Source organism: Scyliorhinus canicula, chromosome 6 (assembly GCF_902713615.1).
Source record: "Scyliorhinus canicula chromosome 6, sScyCan1.1, whole genome shotgun sequence".
Classification (NCBI taxonomy): Eukaryota; Metazoa; Chordata; class Chondrichthyes; order Carcharhiniformes; family Scyliorhinidae; genus Scyliorhinus; species Scyliorhinus canicula.
The window spans coordinates 28,123,283-28,139,185 of record NC_052151.1 but is presented as its reverse complement, the minus strand read 5'-3'; the positions used below and the strand labels follow the sequence as shown (position 1 = coordinate 28,139,185).

The 15,903-nt window shown below is 53.2% G+C and overlaps 1 protein-coding gene across 2 annotated transcripts; it reads left to right on the top strand.

Moving 5' to 3' along the window:
* The first annotated feature begins 6,630 nt into the window (after window positions 1–6,630).
* LOC119967057 (photoreceptor cilium actin regulator-like) lies at window positions 6,631–15,541 on the top strand. Of its 2 annotated transcripts, XM_038799088.1 has the most exons (3): window positions 6,631–10,702; window positions 10,892–11,543; window positions 14,536–15,541. In XM_038799088.1, exons 1-3 carry the CDS (start codon window positions 6,946–6,948, stop codon window positions 14,657–14,659), a joined length of 4,533 nt encoding a protein of 1,510 aa, XP_038655016.1. In that variant the 5' UTR covers window positions 6,631–6,945; the 3' UTR covers window positions 14,660–15,541. The 2 variants fall into 2 exon arrangements, with proteins under 2 accessions (XP_038655016.1, XP_038655014.1); XM_038799086.1 differs by having other exon boundaries at window positions 6,631–11,543.
* Window positions 15,542–15,903: the final 362 nt, after the last annotated feature.

The following is a 15,903-nucleotide window of genomic DNA, read 5'->3' as shown; positions in this document are numbered from 1 at the left end:
CAGAGGAGATTCACTAGCTTAATCCCAGAGCTAAAGGGGTTGGATTATGAGAGGTTGAGTAGACTGGGACTGTACCTGTTGGAATTTAGAAGGATGAGGGGGGATCTTATAGAAACATTTAAAATTATGAAGGGAATAGATAGGATAGATGTGGGCAGGTTGTTTCCACTGGCGGGTGAAAGCAGAACGAGAGGACATAGCCTCAAAATAAGTGGAAGTAGATTTAGGACTGAGTTTAGGAGGAACTTCTTCACCCAAAGGGTTGTGAATCTATGGAATTCCTTGCCCAGTGAAGCAGTTGAGGCTCCTTCATTAAATGTTTTTAAGGTAAAGATAGATAGTTTTTTGAAGAATAAAGGGATTAATGGTTATGGTGTTCGGGCCGGAAAGTGGAGCTGAGTCCACAAAAGATCAGCCATGATCTCATTGAATGGCGGAGCAGGCTCGAGGGGCCATATGGCCTACTCCTGCTCCTAGTTCTTATGTTCTTATGTTACTGCAGTTGAATGTCAAGGGGTGGTGATTAGATTCTCTCTTGTTCGAGATGGTGATCGTCTGCCACTTGTGTGGCGCAAATGTAACTTGCCACTTGTCAGCCCAAGCCTGGATATTGCCCAGGTCTTGCTGCATTTGGAATAGACTGCTTCATTATCTGAGGTGTCGCAAATAGTGAACATTCCCGTTTAAGACTTTATGATAGAACGGAGGTCATTGATGAAGCAGCTGAAGATGGCTGGGCCTCGGACACTACCCTGAGGAGCTCCTGCAGTGATGTCCTGGAACTGAGATGATTGACCTCCAACCACAACCATCTTCCATTGTGCCAGGCATGCCTCCAACAAGTGGAGAATTTACCCCGATTCCCACTGACTCCAGTTTTGTGAGGGCTCCTTGATGTCATACTGAGTCAAATGCTGCCTTGATGTCAAGGGCAGCCACTCACTTCACCCAACAGGTTGGCGTAGAACACATATCTGTTGGCCACAGTAGCCCCTCAACATTTTAAATCTCCATGGGGTCAGAGAGGTCATAGTTTTTACAGCACGGAAAGAGGCCTTCAGCCTATTAAGTCCCTTAGTGTCACAAGGAGGCTTCAATGAAATTACTGTGAAAAGCCCCTAGTCGCCACATTCCGGTGCCTGTTCAGGGAGGCCGGGAATTGAACCCGCGCTGCTGGCATTGTTCTGCATTACAAGCCAGCTGTTTAACCCACTGTGCTTATATACCTGTCAGGTCCCCCCTTTGCCTACTCTGTGCCAAGGAAAATATCCCCAGCCTATCCAGTCTCTCTTGGTATGAAATGCTCCAGCCCAGGTAACAACCTGGTGAATCTCCTTTGCATCTTCTCCAGTGCAATCACATCCTTCCTATAGAGTGGTGACCAGAACAGCACATAGTACTCCAGCTGCAGCCTAACCGGTGTTTTATACAGCTTCATCATAACCTCCCAGCTCTTATATTGGGCGGGATTCTCCGACCCCACGCAGGGTCGGAGAATTGGCGGGAAGCGGCGTGATTTCCGCTCCCGCAGGTCTCCTAATTCTCCCGCCGGTAAAAAACCGGCGTTGTGCAAATCCCGCCGGCAGCCTGTGAAAACAGCTGGCGCCGGCGAGATTTCATTTTTTTTAAACTCACCTTTAAATCTCCGGCCCGGATGGGCCGAAGTCCCGCCGCTGGGAGGCCTTCTCCCGCCGCCGAGGTGTACACCACCTCAGAAACGGCGGACTCAGCGGCGCGAGCGGGCCCCCGGGGTCCTGGGGGGGGCGGGGGGCGATCGGACCCAGGGGGGTGCCCCCACGGAAGCCTGGCCCGCGATCAGGGCCTCCCGCTCACTCCGCGGGGCAGTGCCGTGGGGGCACTCTTTCTCCTTCCGCGCCGCCACGGCCTCCGCCATGGCGGACGCGGAGGAGAACCCCGCATCGCGCATGCGCCGGCAGTGAGGTCAGCGGCCAGCTGCCGCTGACGTCACTGCCGGCGCATGCGCCGACCGCCGAAAGCCTTTCGGCCAGCCCCGCTACCGACTGCGCCGGGTGTTTGCGCCAGTCTACCGGTGCAAACTGCTCCGGCGCGGGGCTGGCCCCCAAAGGTGGGGAGAATTCCCCACCTTTGGAGGAGGCGCGACCCCTGAGTGGTTGGCGCCACTCCCCTACGCCGGCACCCTCCGTCACGCCGGGTAGGGGAGAATCCCGCCCATTATGTGCCTCAGCTAATGAATGAAAGTTTTTTTATTCGTTCTTGGGATGTGGACATTGTTGACTGGGCCCAGCATTTATTGTCCATCCCTAATTACCCTTGAACTGAGTGGCCTTAGGGGGCAGTTAAGTGTCAACCACATTGCTGTGTGGGTTCTGGATTCACATCCTGGCCAGACTGGGTAAGAACAGCAGATTTCCTTGCCTGAAGGACACTAGTAAACCAGCTGGGTTTTTACGACAATCGACAATGGTTTCATGGTCATCATTAGACTTTTAATTCCAGATTTTTTATATTGAATTCAAATTTCACCATACTGTGAACAGGGTGGGGAAGAAGGCATTCAGCATGCTAGGTTTTATTGGTCAGAATATTGAATACAGGAGTTGGGATGTCTTGTTGAAGTTGTACAAGACATTGGTAAGATCACACATGGAATACTGTGTTCAATTCTGGTCACCCTATTATTGGAAGGATATTGTTAAACTATAAAGAGTGCAGAAGAGATTTACGAGGATGCTACCAGGACTTGATGGTCTGAGGTATAAGGAGAGGCTTTTTCCCTGGAGCGTAGGAGGCTTAGGAGTGATCTTATAGCGGTCTATAAAATAATGAGGGGCATAGATAAGGTAGATAGTCAACATCTTTTCCCAAAGGTAGAGGAGTCTAGAACTAGAGGACGTAGGTTTACGGTGAGAGGGAAGAAGTACAAAAGAGACCAGAGGGGAAATTTCTTCACACAGAGGGTGGAGAGCATCTGGAACAGGCTGCCAGAGGCAGTGGTAGAGGCGGGTACAATTCTGTCCTTTAAAAAGCAGTTAAACAGTTACATGGGCAGGGTGGGTATAGAGGGATATGGGCAAATGTGGGCAAATGGGACCAGCTTAGTGATAGAAACTGGGCGGCATGGAGAAGCTGGGCCGAGGGCGTGATTCATGCTGTAAACATCAATGACTCTAAAGCATGCAGGAGGGCTACCCAGGAAATTTTACAGGCCCCCGTGCCTGCAAACTAGAGAGGGATAGTAAAATTAATTTCTCCATTATGAACCATCTCCTCTGTCCTGCCCCTCCCTCTTCATCTCTAACAGCAAATCTGAGCAGCTCCAAGATCTTCCATCTTCCTTGATGTCCTCTCCGAATTCATCGGGAGCATATGACCTGATCCAAGCTTGCTGAGATTGTAAACAGTTGCTTCTTCTTGAACATTTTCCATGACCCTTTCAAACTCCACTCCTCAAAGAAAACCCGCAGTTGATCCTCTGCCCTTGCAAATTCATTCCCCATCTCCAACCCCCTTTTCATCTCCAAAGTTCTTGTAAGTGTTCTGGCCAAGATGCAAGTCCATTTCTCCACAGTTCGAGTTGGATTTCTACTCCCGCCATAATGCTGTGGGCTCCTGAACTAAGTCGCAAGTGACATTCTCTGTGACTGGTGCATGAACCCTCCAGAGTCTCGTTGACCTCTTTTAGAACCTTTTATTTAGGCGGCACGGTCTTTTATACGGGCGATACGGTGGCACAGTGGTTAGCACTGCTGCCTCACAGCTCCAGGGTCCCGGTTCAACTCCGGCCTTGGTTGAGTGTCTGTGTCGAGTTTGCACTTTCTCCCCGTGTCTGCGTGGGTTTCCTCCGGGTGCTCCGGTTTCCTCTCAGTCCAAAGATGTGCAGGTTAGGTGGATTGGCCATGCTAAATTGCTCTTAGTGTCCAAAAGGATCGGTGACATTACGGGAATGGGATGGAGCCATGGACTTAAGCAGGGTGCTCTTTCCAAGGGCTGGTGCAGACTCGATGGGCCGAATTGCCTCCTTCTGCATTGTAAATTCTGTAATTCTATGAATTACATTTGTCCTCCTTCAATTCTTTCAGAACTTTTCAAGCTGCAAAATTTGACAGTTTGAGGAAAGATTGGTGAAGTACAATTAAATCAATAGCTCTTTCAAAGTATGAGCAGAAATACACACGGCTGAGTCTCCTACTCTAGACGATTCAATCATTCTCTGTTGTCCAGCTGAGATTCCCCTTAGTTGATTTTACTCTGAACAATTGGAAGTTTGAAATCAATACAGAGTAAGACCAGGCAGAGTGTAAAAATGTACCTGACCCAGGCCTGTCCCACTCCCACCAGGCAGTTATCATTATTTTCCTGCATTACAGAAAATTGATCAATCATTTGTTCCTTGAGTTCCGTCCATTTTCTCTCAAAGGCACCGACTCCTTTTGGCAACACAGGTGCTACTTTCCACCAGGCGTAAGGAGGCAATCTCCACAACTGAGCTGAAGCAATGCATTTGAGTAAGTCCGTTTTCAGCCACTGAGGGCATCACAACTGAGTTCAATTATTTTTTTGAATTAATTCACGGGATACGAGTGTCACTGGCTGCTCATCCCTACATTCCTTTAACTGAGTGGCCATTTCAGAGGCACCCACATTGCTGTGGATCTAGAGTCACATGCAAGCCAGACCAGTTAAGGACGGCAGATTTCCTTCCCTAAAGGGCATGAGTGAACCAGGTGAGTTTTTATGACAATTGACAATGGTTTCATGGTCACCATTAGAACTGTTAATTCCGTGGGCGGGTTTCTCCAATCGCCGATGCCAAAACTGCGTTCGCCGATTGGCCAGAGAATGCCTTTTTGCGCCGGAATCGGGGGCGCCGCCATTTTTGCGATGCTCCAACCCCTCAAAAACATCGTACTCAAGGAGTACGGTGCACGCCGTATGGACGGCCTCAGAACGTCACCCCCAATGCTCCGCCCCAGATGGGCCAAGTCCCGGACGACGTGGGTTGCATGTGCACTCACCGTTCAGGGACCTCGCGTGTTGGCTACGGACATAACCAAAGGATCGGAGAATCCAGCCCCATATACTTATTGGGCGGGATTCTCCCGTATCCGGCAGGGCAGAGGGTCCTGGCGGCACGGAGTGGCTTGTACCACTCCGGCGTTGGCCCGCCCCAAAGGTGCGGAGGATGGGTGAGGCCGGTGCCGGCTGGCATGAAGGCCTCTGGCACCGTGCCAGCCAGGGCCGAATGGACTCCGCCGGCCGGCGAGAGTCCACGCATGCGCGGGTGCATCGGCGGCTGCTGACGTCATCTCTGCACATGCGCAGGGTGGTGGTCACCTACGCATCGGCCATCGTGGAGGCTGACAACGCCAACGCGTAGGAAAAGTGCCCCCACGGCTCAAGCCTGCCCGCGGATCGGTGGGCCTCGATCGCGGGCCAGGCCACTGTGGGGGCACCCCCCCCCCCCGGGCCAGATCGGCCCACCCCCCCCCCCCCAGGACCCCGGAGCCCGCCCACGCCGCCAGGTCCCGCTGGTAAGGGACCTAGTCTGATCCACGCCGGTGGGACCGGCAAAAAACCAGTGGGATTTCGGCCCATCGCGGGCCGGAGAATTCGGGCAGCCCCGGGGGCCCATTGAGTCGCGCCGGTCCCCACTATTCTCCGAGGTGGGCGGCACGACTCACGCCTGCCGACTTTTGGAGGGCCGGAAAATTCAGAGGACGGCGGGGGCGGGATTCACGCCGACCCCCGGCGATTCTCCAACCCGGCGGGGGGTCGGAGAATCCCGCCCATTGAATTCAAATTTCACCACGTGGCATGGTGAGATTCAAACCCTTGTCCCCAGATTATTACCCTGGATCTCTGGATTACTATTCCAATGACAATACCAGTAGGCCAATGCCTCCCCAAATCTTCTGATGCAACCATATCAGCGGAGCATTATCTCGTCCAGATTGAAGTTAACTGGAGTGGGCTGAGTTTACACCCTGCCACTCCCCTCTCCCTTCAATAATTCAAGGCACAGTTGCCTGTTCAGGGAGATAGAAAGGCATTGTGGAATCTTTCTTGAGGAAAAAATTGCAATCGCCCCCTCTCCCAGCTGACATCGATCCCTCGACCAACACCATAAAAAAAAACCTTTGATTGCTATTCGTGAGATCTTGCGGTGTATAGATTTGCTGCTTGTAGAACAACTATGACTGCAGCCCAAAAGCAGCTCATTAACAAAGCAACGTATTGGGGAACTGCAAGGTGATATTTAAATGCAAGTGCCTTCTTTCCAATCCTTGCTGAGTGAGGTACAGTTTGACGGTGAGCGTAACCAGAGGGTTAACAAACTCATCAATCAACCTGGAGCAGCATCTGTTGTCTTTGCCTTGGCAATCCAAAGTTTCAAGGTCAGAGTTGATGAAGGGAGATTTATTCGTGTTAAGGGAGGACTTAATTTTAAATACTGTCAAATCAAGGCCCAAGTGAATACTTACCTCCTACTAACTTTGTGGGTTTCATAAACTGATTCTCATGCCTGTTTATTAAAATAAACAATTAATGAGCACTTTCCATTAATGTTCCACAGGATACAAATGACGACTGATTAGCCAAGCCTGATTAACCTGATACGCTTAAAATCTTATTCTTAGCAGAGAGGTAGGTAATGCCTTTAATCCATAGCATCGGAACTGAGGAGGTGGTGAGTAAAGAACCAGGCGATGTGCAGCACCTCAAAAGAAAAAACACTCAGGAACCTGCCCGGTGACTGAAATGTTTTATTATGTTCTGAAGAAAGGCCATCGAAGTCTCAAGTATTAAATCTATCAAGCTGTTTGGCTTTGGAGAGGAAAGAGGACAATTGAAGTCACATTGAATAAGAGCATCTGGAAATGACAGGTGGAGCCGCTGGGTAGCAGTGATCTGTCTTTGTACTGATTACTCTGTAGCTTTTTGGTTCGAAAAGGGAAAGCAGCTATGGGGTGTGCACCATCTCAAAGCGAAATAATCCAGCACCTCGCAAAGCATACCTTGAGGCCTCTGAGGAAAGCCACAGACCAGGCACCCGCAGACAAGACACATACGGAGAGCCTCACCCACTCGATCAGTGGGGGCTCGGGCAACTATGAGTGCGAATCTAACTCGTCCGAGGATGGTCAGGAGAACATCAGCCGAGCGGGGAAAGAGGAGAGGTGCCGCAAGGAGAGGGGCTGTTGCCAGAATCTGCCTCCGTCCGCGATGCCTGCCCGTATACCCAAGCTTTACAGTGAAGAGGTGAAGAGAGAGAAACTGGCAGCCGGTGCCAAGGTGGCAGTGTCAGAGGTTATAATTTCGCGGAGGTATGTGCCTCGGGACATGCCTGGACAGCACACTTACTGTGACAGCAGTGCAACTCAGCAGCCCAAGAAAAACAGGAAGCAAAAGGGCCACCACACCACTAAGCAGAAGAGCGGCAAGCTGAGGGAAAGGAGTCTTTCCAGAGCTGAGGACGAAGAGAAAGTAGATTTTCCCACATCGCTGGTTAATGCCCACCAAGCAGCATACGCTTACCTTAACACCAGCCTTTCCAAGTACGATGGTGTTTTGAGTCTAACTGACCAGGCTACACAGACCCAGCTAATTCTCCAACAGATGGTGAGCTTCTTGACGCTTCGCTTTGATGAAGTCAACCAGATGCTGGAGGAAATGGCCAGCAGCGGCGAGAGGCTGGTGAAGGACATTGGGCCTAACCTCGCGTGGCCTCCTGAGAAAGGGGCCCCGAATGAGCAGCCTGATCTCCTGCAACAGTTGCTGCAGTACACAGTGAACAAGATGCAGGCAACGAGTGGGACGGTGGCCTCGCTAACAGCCACCACCCTGCAGGAAACCTGTGGTTACCTGAGGTCCGCTGCGGACACTTTTCAAAAGAGACTCGTGGCGAAACAAGAAGTGGACGAGCGGCTGCAAAGAATCATCGCTCAACTGGAGGCTTGTGCGCTGCAGCAACCTCACAGCAAACCCGGGGACATGACACTTTATTCAGAAGACAGTGGAATTGGAGCGGATACCGATTCCATGAAAGAATTCAGCAACCCCGATAAATATGGGAGGCGCACAAGTTCAGATTCCAATGCGTACCTGTTATGCAGAGATTCTCTACCGCACACTTCTCACAAATATCCAAGTCTCTCAAATACGGCATTTTGTCCTTCAAAGTGTCATGACTATGCTCCTGATCACCAGTCCGAAGGTATCTTTTACTCATCTCGCAAGGGGAAATCATCGTCCTCCCAGCCCCCTGTATCAGTAAACCCATCTCAATATTCACTAATCCGAAACAGGTCATTTGGCTCCTTTGAGTCGGTTACGAGCACCGACTGCGAGGCCCTGAGTCGGATGGAGTCAATGGATTTTTGTTCCCTGGGTGAAGAGGACTATGAAGAAAGCGAGTCAGAAATTGCCGTTGACGGGACACCTCAGCGGCCGAGGTCATCCCCCCCAGAACCTGAAGCGGTGCGGCCTGTCCCGAAAAGGATCGACGTCCCCGAGAATGAAGAGATGACGATCAAAATGAAAGATGCCATCAGTGACAAAATCCAGTTCGTCCCAATCAACCCAGGCTCTAACGTTTGGTCAGACGAAGAGGGCAAGTCGTGCCCTGCCAGGCCCAATACCGCCAAGGGCCGCAAGGCCCGGGTCACTAAAAAGCGGCGATCGAAATCCGCTGAGTCACTGAAGAGCAAGGCGGAAGACCCAACAATGTTGGAACTACAGAGGACGCAGAAGGATCTGAGCAGACGGCTGGAGAAGATGCTCCAACCCAAAGGCGAGGGCGAAGTTGGCGAACGTCAGCTGAAGGTGATGGCGGGGCCAAAGCTGCCGGTCAGCATGCCCATCACTGACCAGGCAGTGCCCAACAACAAGCTAAAAGCCTCCCTCCACAGCAACTTCAGCATTTTACCCAGTCAGGAGAAGGTGTTGCTGAGGAGAAACCCCGCCAGGCCGAGTAACCAGGCCCAGACCAAGGAGCAGGCCGCACGGCCGAATAACCGTGACCTGCCCAAGGCCAAGGAGGAGCCGACATCGCCCCGGCCCGGTGCCACTCGGCCCAAGCAAAGTGGTGTGCAGGGCCTGATGGACGGGCCGGTAGCGGGGGAGTCCGGAGGGCCTGAGGGGCTGGGCTCCCCCCTCCTGTCTGTGGGGGAGGTGGGGGACTTCCCGCCGCCGCCATCCCAGCTCGAGCTGGAGCTCGCGGCCGACGGTTCAACCGCCGCCTCGGAGCCCCGGCGCGCATGCTCGGTCACGCGCCGGCTCCTGGCCTCGCTCGATTCGGTGCCGCTGCTGCCCAGCAAACACCCGGGCGGCAGGGTGGCGAGTGGGCAGGGTGCCAGGAACCCCCGCAGGCTGCAGGCAGGGGGGCCGGCCGCTGCACAACAATCCTGGCCGCCTTACAAAATCATCAATCTCCGCTACTCCGGCGGATGCTGCAGCTCCCCGGAAAACGGGCCGCCCGGGAGAGAGGCCATGGACACATCCGCCCTCTGCAAGGCGGCCCCAGCCTCGCCCCCCAGCAGGAGGAAACTTGCTGCAGCCGCCATTTCCCCTTGCCCATCCCACCAGGCCACTGGAAGCTCGGCTCTCCCCGCTCCCACTCCTCCCGCCATGAGGAAGGGCTTCCCCAGCCCACCCCTGCCACCGAGAAACCTCTACCGACCAGCCGGCTACACCACGCCCTCGCCCTCTGCGGCCAGGAGGAATGGCCCAAACCCGGTGTGGGTGTCCAGGCAGCCAAACCAGCCAGCCACCCAGGAGGAACTGAACTCCCTGTCCAGCCCCAGGAAGTCCAGCCCCCCTCCAGTGTCCAGGAAACTGCCCTGTCCCCTGTCCCTCCGCCAGCTGCCCGGTCCCCCAGCAAACCCCCAGCTGCCCGGTCCCCCAGCAAACCCCCAGCTGCCCGGTCCCCCAGCAAACCCCCAGCTGCCCAGTCCCCCAGCAAACACCCAGCTGCCCAGTCCCCTAGCAAACCACCAGCTTCCCAGTCCCCCAACAAACCCCCAGCTGCCCAGTCCCCCAGCAAACCACCAGCTGCCCAGTCCCCCAGCAAACCAACAGCTTCCCAGTCCCCCATCAAACCCCCAGCTGCCCAGTCCCCCATCAAACCACCAGCTGCCCAGTCCCCCAGCAAACCCCCAGCTGCCCAGTCCCCCAGCAAACCCCCAGCTGCCTAGTCCCCCAGCAAACCCCCAGCTGCCCAGTCCCCCAGTCAACCACCAGCTGCCCAGTCCCCCAGTCAACTACCAGCTTCCCAGTCCGCCAGCAAACCACCAGCTGCCCAGTCCCCCAGTCAACCACCAGCTTCCCAGTCCCCCAGCAAACCACCAGCTTCCCAGTCCCCCAGTCAACCACCAGCTTCCCAGTCCACCAGTCAACCCCCAGCTGCCCAGTCCCCCAGCAAACCACCAGCTGCCCAGTCCCCCAGTCAACCCCCAGCTGCCCAGTCCCCCAGTCAACCACCAGCTTCCCAGTCCCCCAGCAAACCCCCAGCTGCCCAGTCCCCCAGCAAACCACCAGCTTTCCAGTCCCCCAGCAAACCACCAGCTGCCCAGTCCCCTGTCCCTCCGCCAGCTGCCCAGTCCCCCAGTCAACCACCAGCTGTTGAGCACTCCAGCAAACCACCAGCTGCCCAGTCCCCCAGCAAACCCCCAGCTGCCCAGTCCCCCAGCAAACCACCAGCCATCCAGCCCCCCAACCCATCGCCAGCCATCCAGCCCCCCAACCCATCGCCAGCCATCCAGCCCCCCAACCCATCGCCAGCCATCCAGCCCCCCAACCCATTGTCAGCCATCCAGATCCCCAACCCATCGCCAGCCATCCAGCCCCCCAACCCATCACCAGCCCTCCAGCCCCCCATCCCATTGCCAGCCATCCAGGCCCCCAACCCATTGCCAGCCATCCAGGCCCCCAGGCCCCTGCCAACTGTCGAGCACTCCAACAAACAATCAGCTGTCCAGCCCCCTGACCCACCGCAAGCTGCCAAGTCCCCCAGCCCACCGCCAGCTGCCAAGCCCCCCAACCCACCGCCAGCTGCCAAGTCCCCCAACCCTCCGCCAGCTGCCAAGCCCCCCGACCCACCGCCACCTGTCCAGCCCCCCAACATACCGGCAGCTGCCAAGCCCCCACATGACCGCTAACACAGCTTCTCCACCAGTTTCTCTGCGGAAAAGACCTCCTGACCAACCTGACGCTGCCCACCAGTCTCACTGCCCTGGATCCAATGCTTCATCTATCTTCTGCCTGCTCTCCGACTCCATATTTGAGTCACAACCACCTTCTCCCCCAGTGGGTGCAGTGAATGCCACAGCTCAACCCCAAAATATCATCCTGGGAGATGGCAGCCCAATGACATCTAGAGCAGCATGGAGGAACAACTTCATGCACAGGCAGCCAGGCGACAGACCGAGGAGATTGACCTTGAGTGGGGTCCACCCACAGCCTTTTGTTAAGAAGAATCACCTTCCGGACTTTAAAACTGGGGCTCAAAGTAGGTCCCCTGCATCCAATTCAGCTGGAAGTGAACCCGCATTACACAGCATTGGGTAAGCATTGCAATGGTTTCAATCTGTATTGGCCATCATTCATGTGGGAGTTTAAGCAGCAATTGTTTGCAGGCTGTGCAATCGGACACAGGTGGGATAGAAAGATATTGGATTTATATTGTACAGCTCCACTTTCCAGATCCAACTCCAAATCCTTTTGTCTAAATCATATTTACAGGCAATGAAGTACTTTTGAACTGTAGCCACTGTTGTGATGTGGGAAACATGGGCCGGGATTCTCCCCTAACCAGCGGGGCGGGGGGTGTCCCTGCGTGATGGAGTGGCGTGAACCACTCCGGCGTCGGGCCGCCCCAAAGGTGCGGAAGTCTCCGCACCTTTAGGGGCCAAGCCTTAACCTTGAGGTGGTAAGCCCGCGCCGGAGTGGTTCCCGTTCCGCCGGCTGGCGTGAACGGCCTTTGGCGCCACGCCAGCTGGGGCCGAAAGGACTTCACCGGCGGCTGCTGACGTCATCCCCGCGCATGCGCAGGGGAGGGGTCACTTCCGCCTACGCCATGGTGAAGACCATGGCGAAGGCAGAAGGAAAAGAGTGCCCCCACAGCACAGGCCCGCCTGCCGATCGGTGGGCCCCGATCGTAGGCCAGGCCACTGTGGGAGCACCCCCCGGGGCCAGATCGCCCTGCGCCCCCATCCCCCAGGACCTCAGAGCCTGCCCGCGCCGCCTGCTCCCGCCGATAAGGTAGGTGGTTTGATCCACGGCGGCGGGAGAGGGTTGACAGTGGCGGGACTTCGGCCATCGCAGGCCAGAGAATCGCCGGGGGGGGGGGGGGGGGGGGGGGCCGCCGACCGGCGCGCGCGATTCCCGCCCCCGCCGAATCTCTGATGGCAGAGAATTCGGGACACGGCGGGGGCGGGATTGACGCTGGCCCCCTGCGATTCGGAGAATCCCTCCCATCGTAACCAATTTGAACACGTCAAACTCCCACAGACAGCAGTGTGAGTGATAACAGCCAGATAACCTGCTGTTGGTGATAAATTTCCACCATTGGGCGGCACTGTTGTTTCACAGCTCCAGGGTCCAGGGATGGACGGGTACTGGGTTATGGGGACAGGGTGGAGGTGGGGGCTTAAGTGAGGAGCTCTTTCCTCAATGGGCCGTATAGCCTCCTTCTACACAGTAAATTCTCTGATTCTCATCTTAGCTTAGATGGATAGATTTAAGAATTAATTGAATTGATGCCTTTGACACTGTCCCCAATGTTTGGTTATCGTAGACGTGTTAGAGAAAACCTTCTTCACACCATTTCTGATTTGCTGAATATTAACCACATTGACTGAGTTGAATTATTAAATGAGTTCATACGTTAGGTGAAGAACTATGGATAGGCTGGAGTGATGACAGAGCAGTTACAGGCTGGAGGGATGGGGAAACTAAAGTTGAAGAAGTTTCTGAATATTGGCTTCCATAACGTTACTGTTTGGTACCTGTGGATATTTCTATTATATGTGCTAGCTCGTAAGCAATGCTTCTTTAAATCCAGGCATATGCTAACACAGCAATGGGAAAATGTTTTGCTGTGTGAATATATGGGTTGCCTGTGCACCATGTGCAGAGTAAAATCAAGCCAGGTTGATAACATGCTCAAAAGGGAATTGGCCCAATTTTCTGTCAGCAGGTCAGGCAAGCGTTTTTTTGCCACCATATGCTCCTCGTAGGCCAGATTTTCCTCTGCACCATTAGTTCAAACAATCCAATCAATTTAAATAAACACAGGTCCAGGTCAGCCAGAGAATAATTGGTGTTTGGCCAGCGAACTTTGCAGGTTGGAATGTAATGGAGATTGGGACGCACGGGTTGCAGGAATTCACAGCCTCAGACTGAAGGGACAATCCTTTAAGGCAGAGATGAGGGGGAATTTCTTCAGGGTTAGGGGTGGAGGGAAGGGGCGACGGTGGTGTTTGGGTGGAGGGTGGGAGCGAGGGTGAGGTTGGGGGTGGAGGGAGGAAGCAAGGGCAGGGTTGGGGATGGAGGGACGGATGAGAGCGTGGTTTGGGGTGGAAGGAGGGGGCAAGGACAGGGTTGGTGTGGAGGGCAAGACTGGAGAGGGAGTGAGGGCAAGGCTGGAGGGTGAAGTAAGGGATGAGGGCAGAGTTGGAGGGGGAGGGAGGGATGAGGGCAATGTTGAAACGGTGGGAGGGGAGAGGATGTCTAATGTTTGGTAGCTTAAGTATGAGATACTTGGATTTGTCACCTCATTATATCATGTAATCCTTTTGAAACATGGTGACTACAGTTATGTGGGTGAAATGTTATCAAACATATCGCACTGTACTGTTATATAAGAGCGGCAGGGGCAGCACGGTGGTGCAGTGGGTTAGCCCTGCAGCCTCACGGCGCCGAGGTCCCAGGTTCGATCCCGGCTCTGAGTCACTGTCCGTGTAGAGTTTGCACATTCTCCCCGTGCTTGCGTGGGTTTCGCCCCCACAACCCAAAAATGTGCAGAGTAGGTGGATTGGCCAGGCTAAATTGCCCCTTAATTGGAAAAAAATAATTGGGTACCCTAAATTTAAAAAAAAAATTTTAAATAAAAAAAATATAGGAGCGCCATGGTGGTACACTGGTTAACACTGCTGCCTCACAGCTGCAGGGTCCCGGGTTCAATTCTGGCCTGATGTGACTGTGTGGAGTTTGCACTTTCTCCCCTTGTCTGTGTGGGTTTCCTCCGGTTTCCTCCCACAGTCCAAAGATGTGCAGGTTAGGTGGATTGACCATGATAAATTGCCCCTTCGTGCCCAAAAGTTAAATGGGGTTATGGAGATAGGGCGGGGGAGTGGGCCGAGGTAGGGTGCCCTTTCGAAGGGCTGGTGCAGACTCAATAGGCCGAATGGCCTCCTTCTGCACTGTAGGGATTCTATGATAATGCACAAAAACATAACATTCAGTGATGAAGTAGTTAAATATAGTCTTGTGAGGTTGGTATTATCATTAGCTTCTTATCCTACTCGCAGTGAACTACTTTTCTTTTCTCAACAGTTTAGATGGGAGCTTTGAGAATGAAGATGACTCATGGTTGAGGCATTACATGTCCGAGATGAGAGGGTCCAGCCGATCTGTCTCCCACCCAGAACTCTGCATCATTGGTCAGGGACTTCAATGAACCTGACAGGATCGTGTTAATGTGGGATTTCCAATACTGCCTGACCAGCACAATCTCAGATTATCTGGTTTTACAATAGCGTGACAACATAATCCTATCTGGTCTGTACATAATGAAGTTGACCTATTTAAAATGACATGCACGACATATTGGGAAAATGTGCATATGTTTTATTTTGTTCAACTGTTTCTGGATGATTGCGATATTGAGAGATTGTCTTTTCACCCGAAGGAGAAGTGTATTGGAATAGAATCAAACTCGAAGAAATGGAATTGGAATCTCCCTTTGGGGCTTGAAGTGATTTTCATTAGCTCCAATCCAGCGCAGAATGGATTGCGGCAATCAAACCATCTTCAGCATTGGTACTGAAGGATAAATACGCACGAGTAATAATTGAAATGCAAGTAAAAGTTTATCGTGGGATTTTCCTGACCGTTGAATAAATTGTGAGCCTTTTGTTAAAGTGATAGGATTAACCAAAATGTGAAAACTTATCAGTGAGGATGAATCTTCCATTATAATGAATGCAAAATACTGCGGATGCTGGAAATCGGAAATAAAAACAGAAAATGATGGAAAACCTCAGCAGATGCGGCAGCCTCCGAGGAGAGAGACACAGTTAACATTTTGAGTCTCTTCTTCAGAACTCTTCCATTGGTTGCTTCATGCAAAGACTGAAAGAAAGGTCCTGGAGACACAAGTTGGTGGCACGGCTCATGATCCAATAGCTCTTTCCAAAAGATCCAACTGATCTTCTCATCATAGAATCATAGAATTTTCAGTGCAGAAGGAGGCCATTCGGCCCATCGAGATTACACCGGCCCCTGAAAGCACCGTACCTAAGCCCACAACTCCACCCCATCCCCATAACCCAGCAACCCCACCAACATTTGGATACTACAGGGCAATTTAGTGTGACCAATCCATGTAACCTGCACATCTTTGGACTGTGGGAGGAAACCGGAGCACCCGGAGGAAACTCACGCAGACACGGGGAGAATGTGCAAACTCCGCACAGACAGTGACCCAAGCCGGGAATCGGGCCCAGGTCCCTGGCACTGTGAAGCAACAGTGCTAACCATTGTCCTACTGTGCTGCCCACTTCTCATCAGTCTGTTAGATTTTTATTAATTAAGAAAGGATGGAAAACTAGTCCAATTGGAGAACTGGACCCATATTTCCGTTTTCGAGTCTCTCTGATGTAGAACGTGCAGAGGTTTCTCATTGCTAGTTTTGACACGGTT

Coding starts and splice junctions, on each gene's coding strand:
- LOC119967057 (XM_038799086.1), top strand. CDS start 6,946: ATGGGGTGTGCACCATCTCAAAGCGAAATAATCCAGCACCTCGCAAAG. Junction 11,544..14,535: donor CCCGCATTACACAGCATTGG/GTAAGCATTGCA, acceptor TTTTCTCAACAG/TTTAGATGGGAGCTTTGAGA.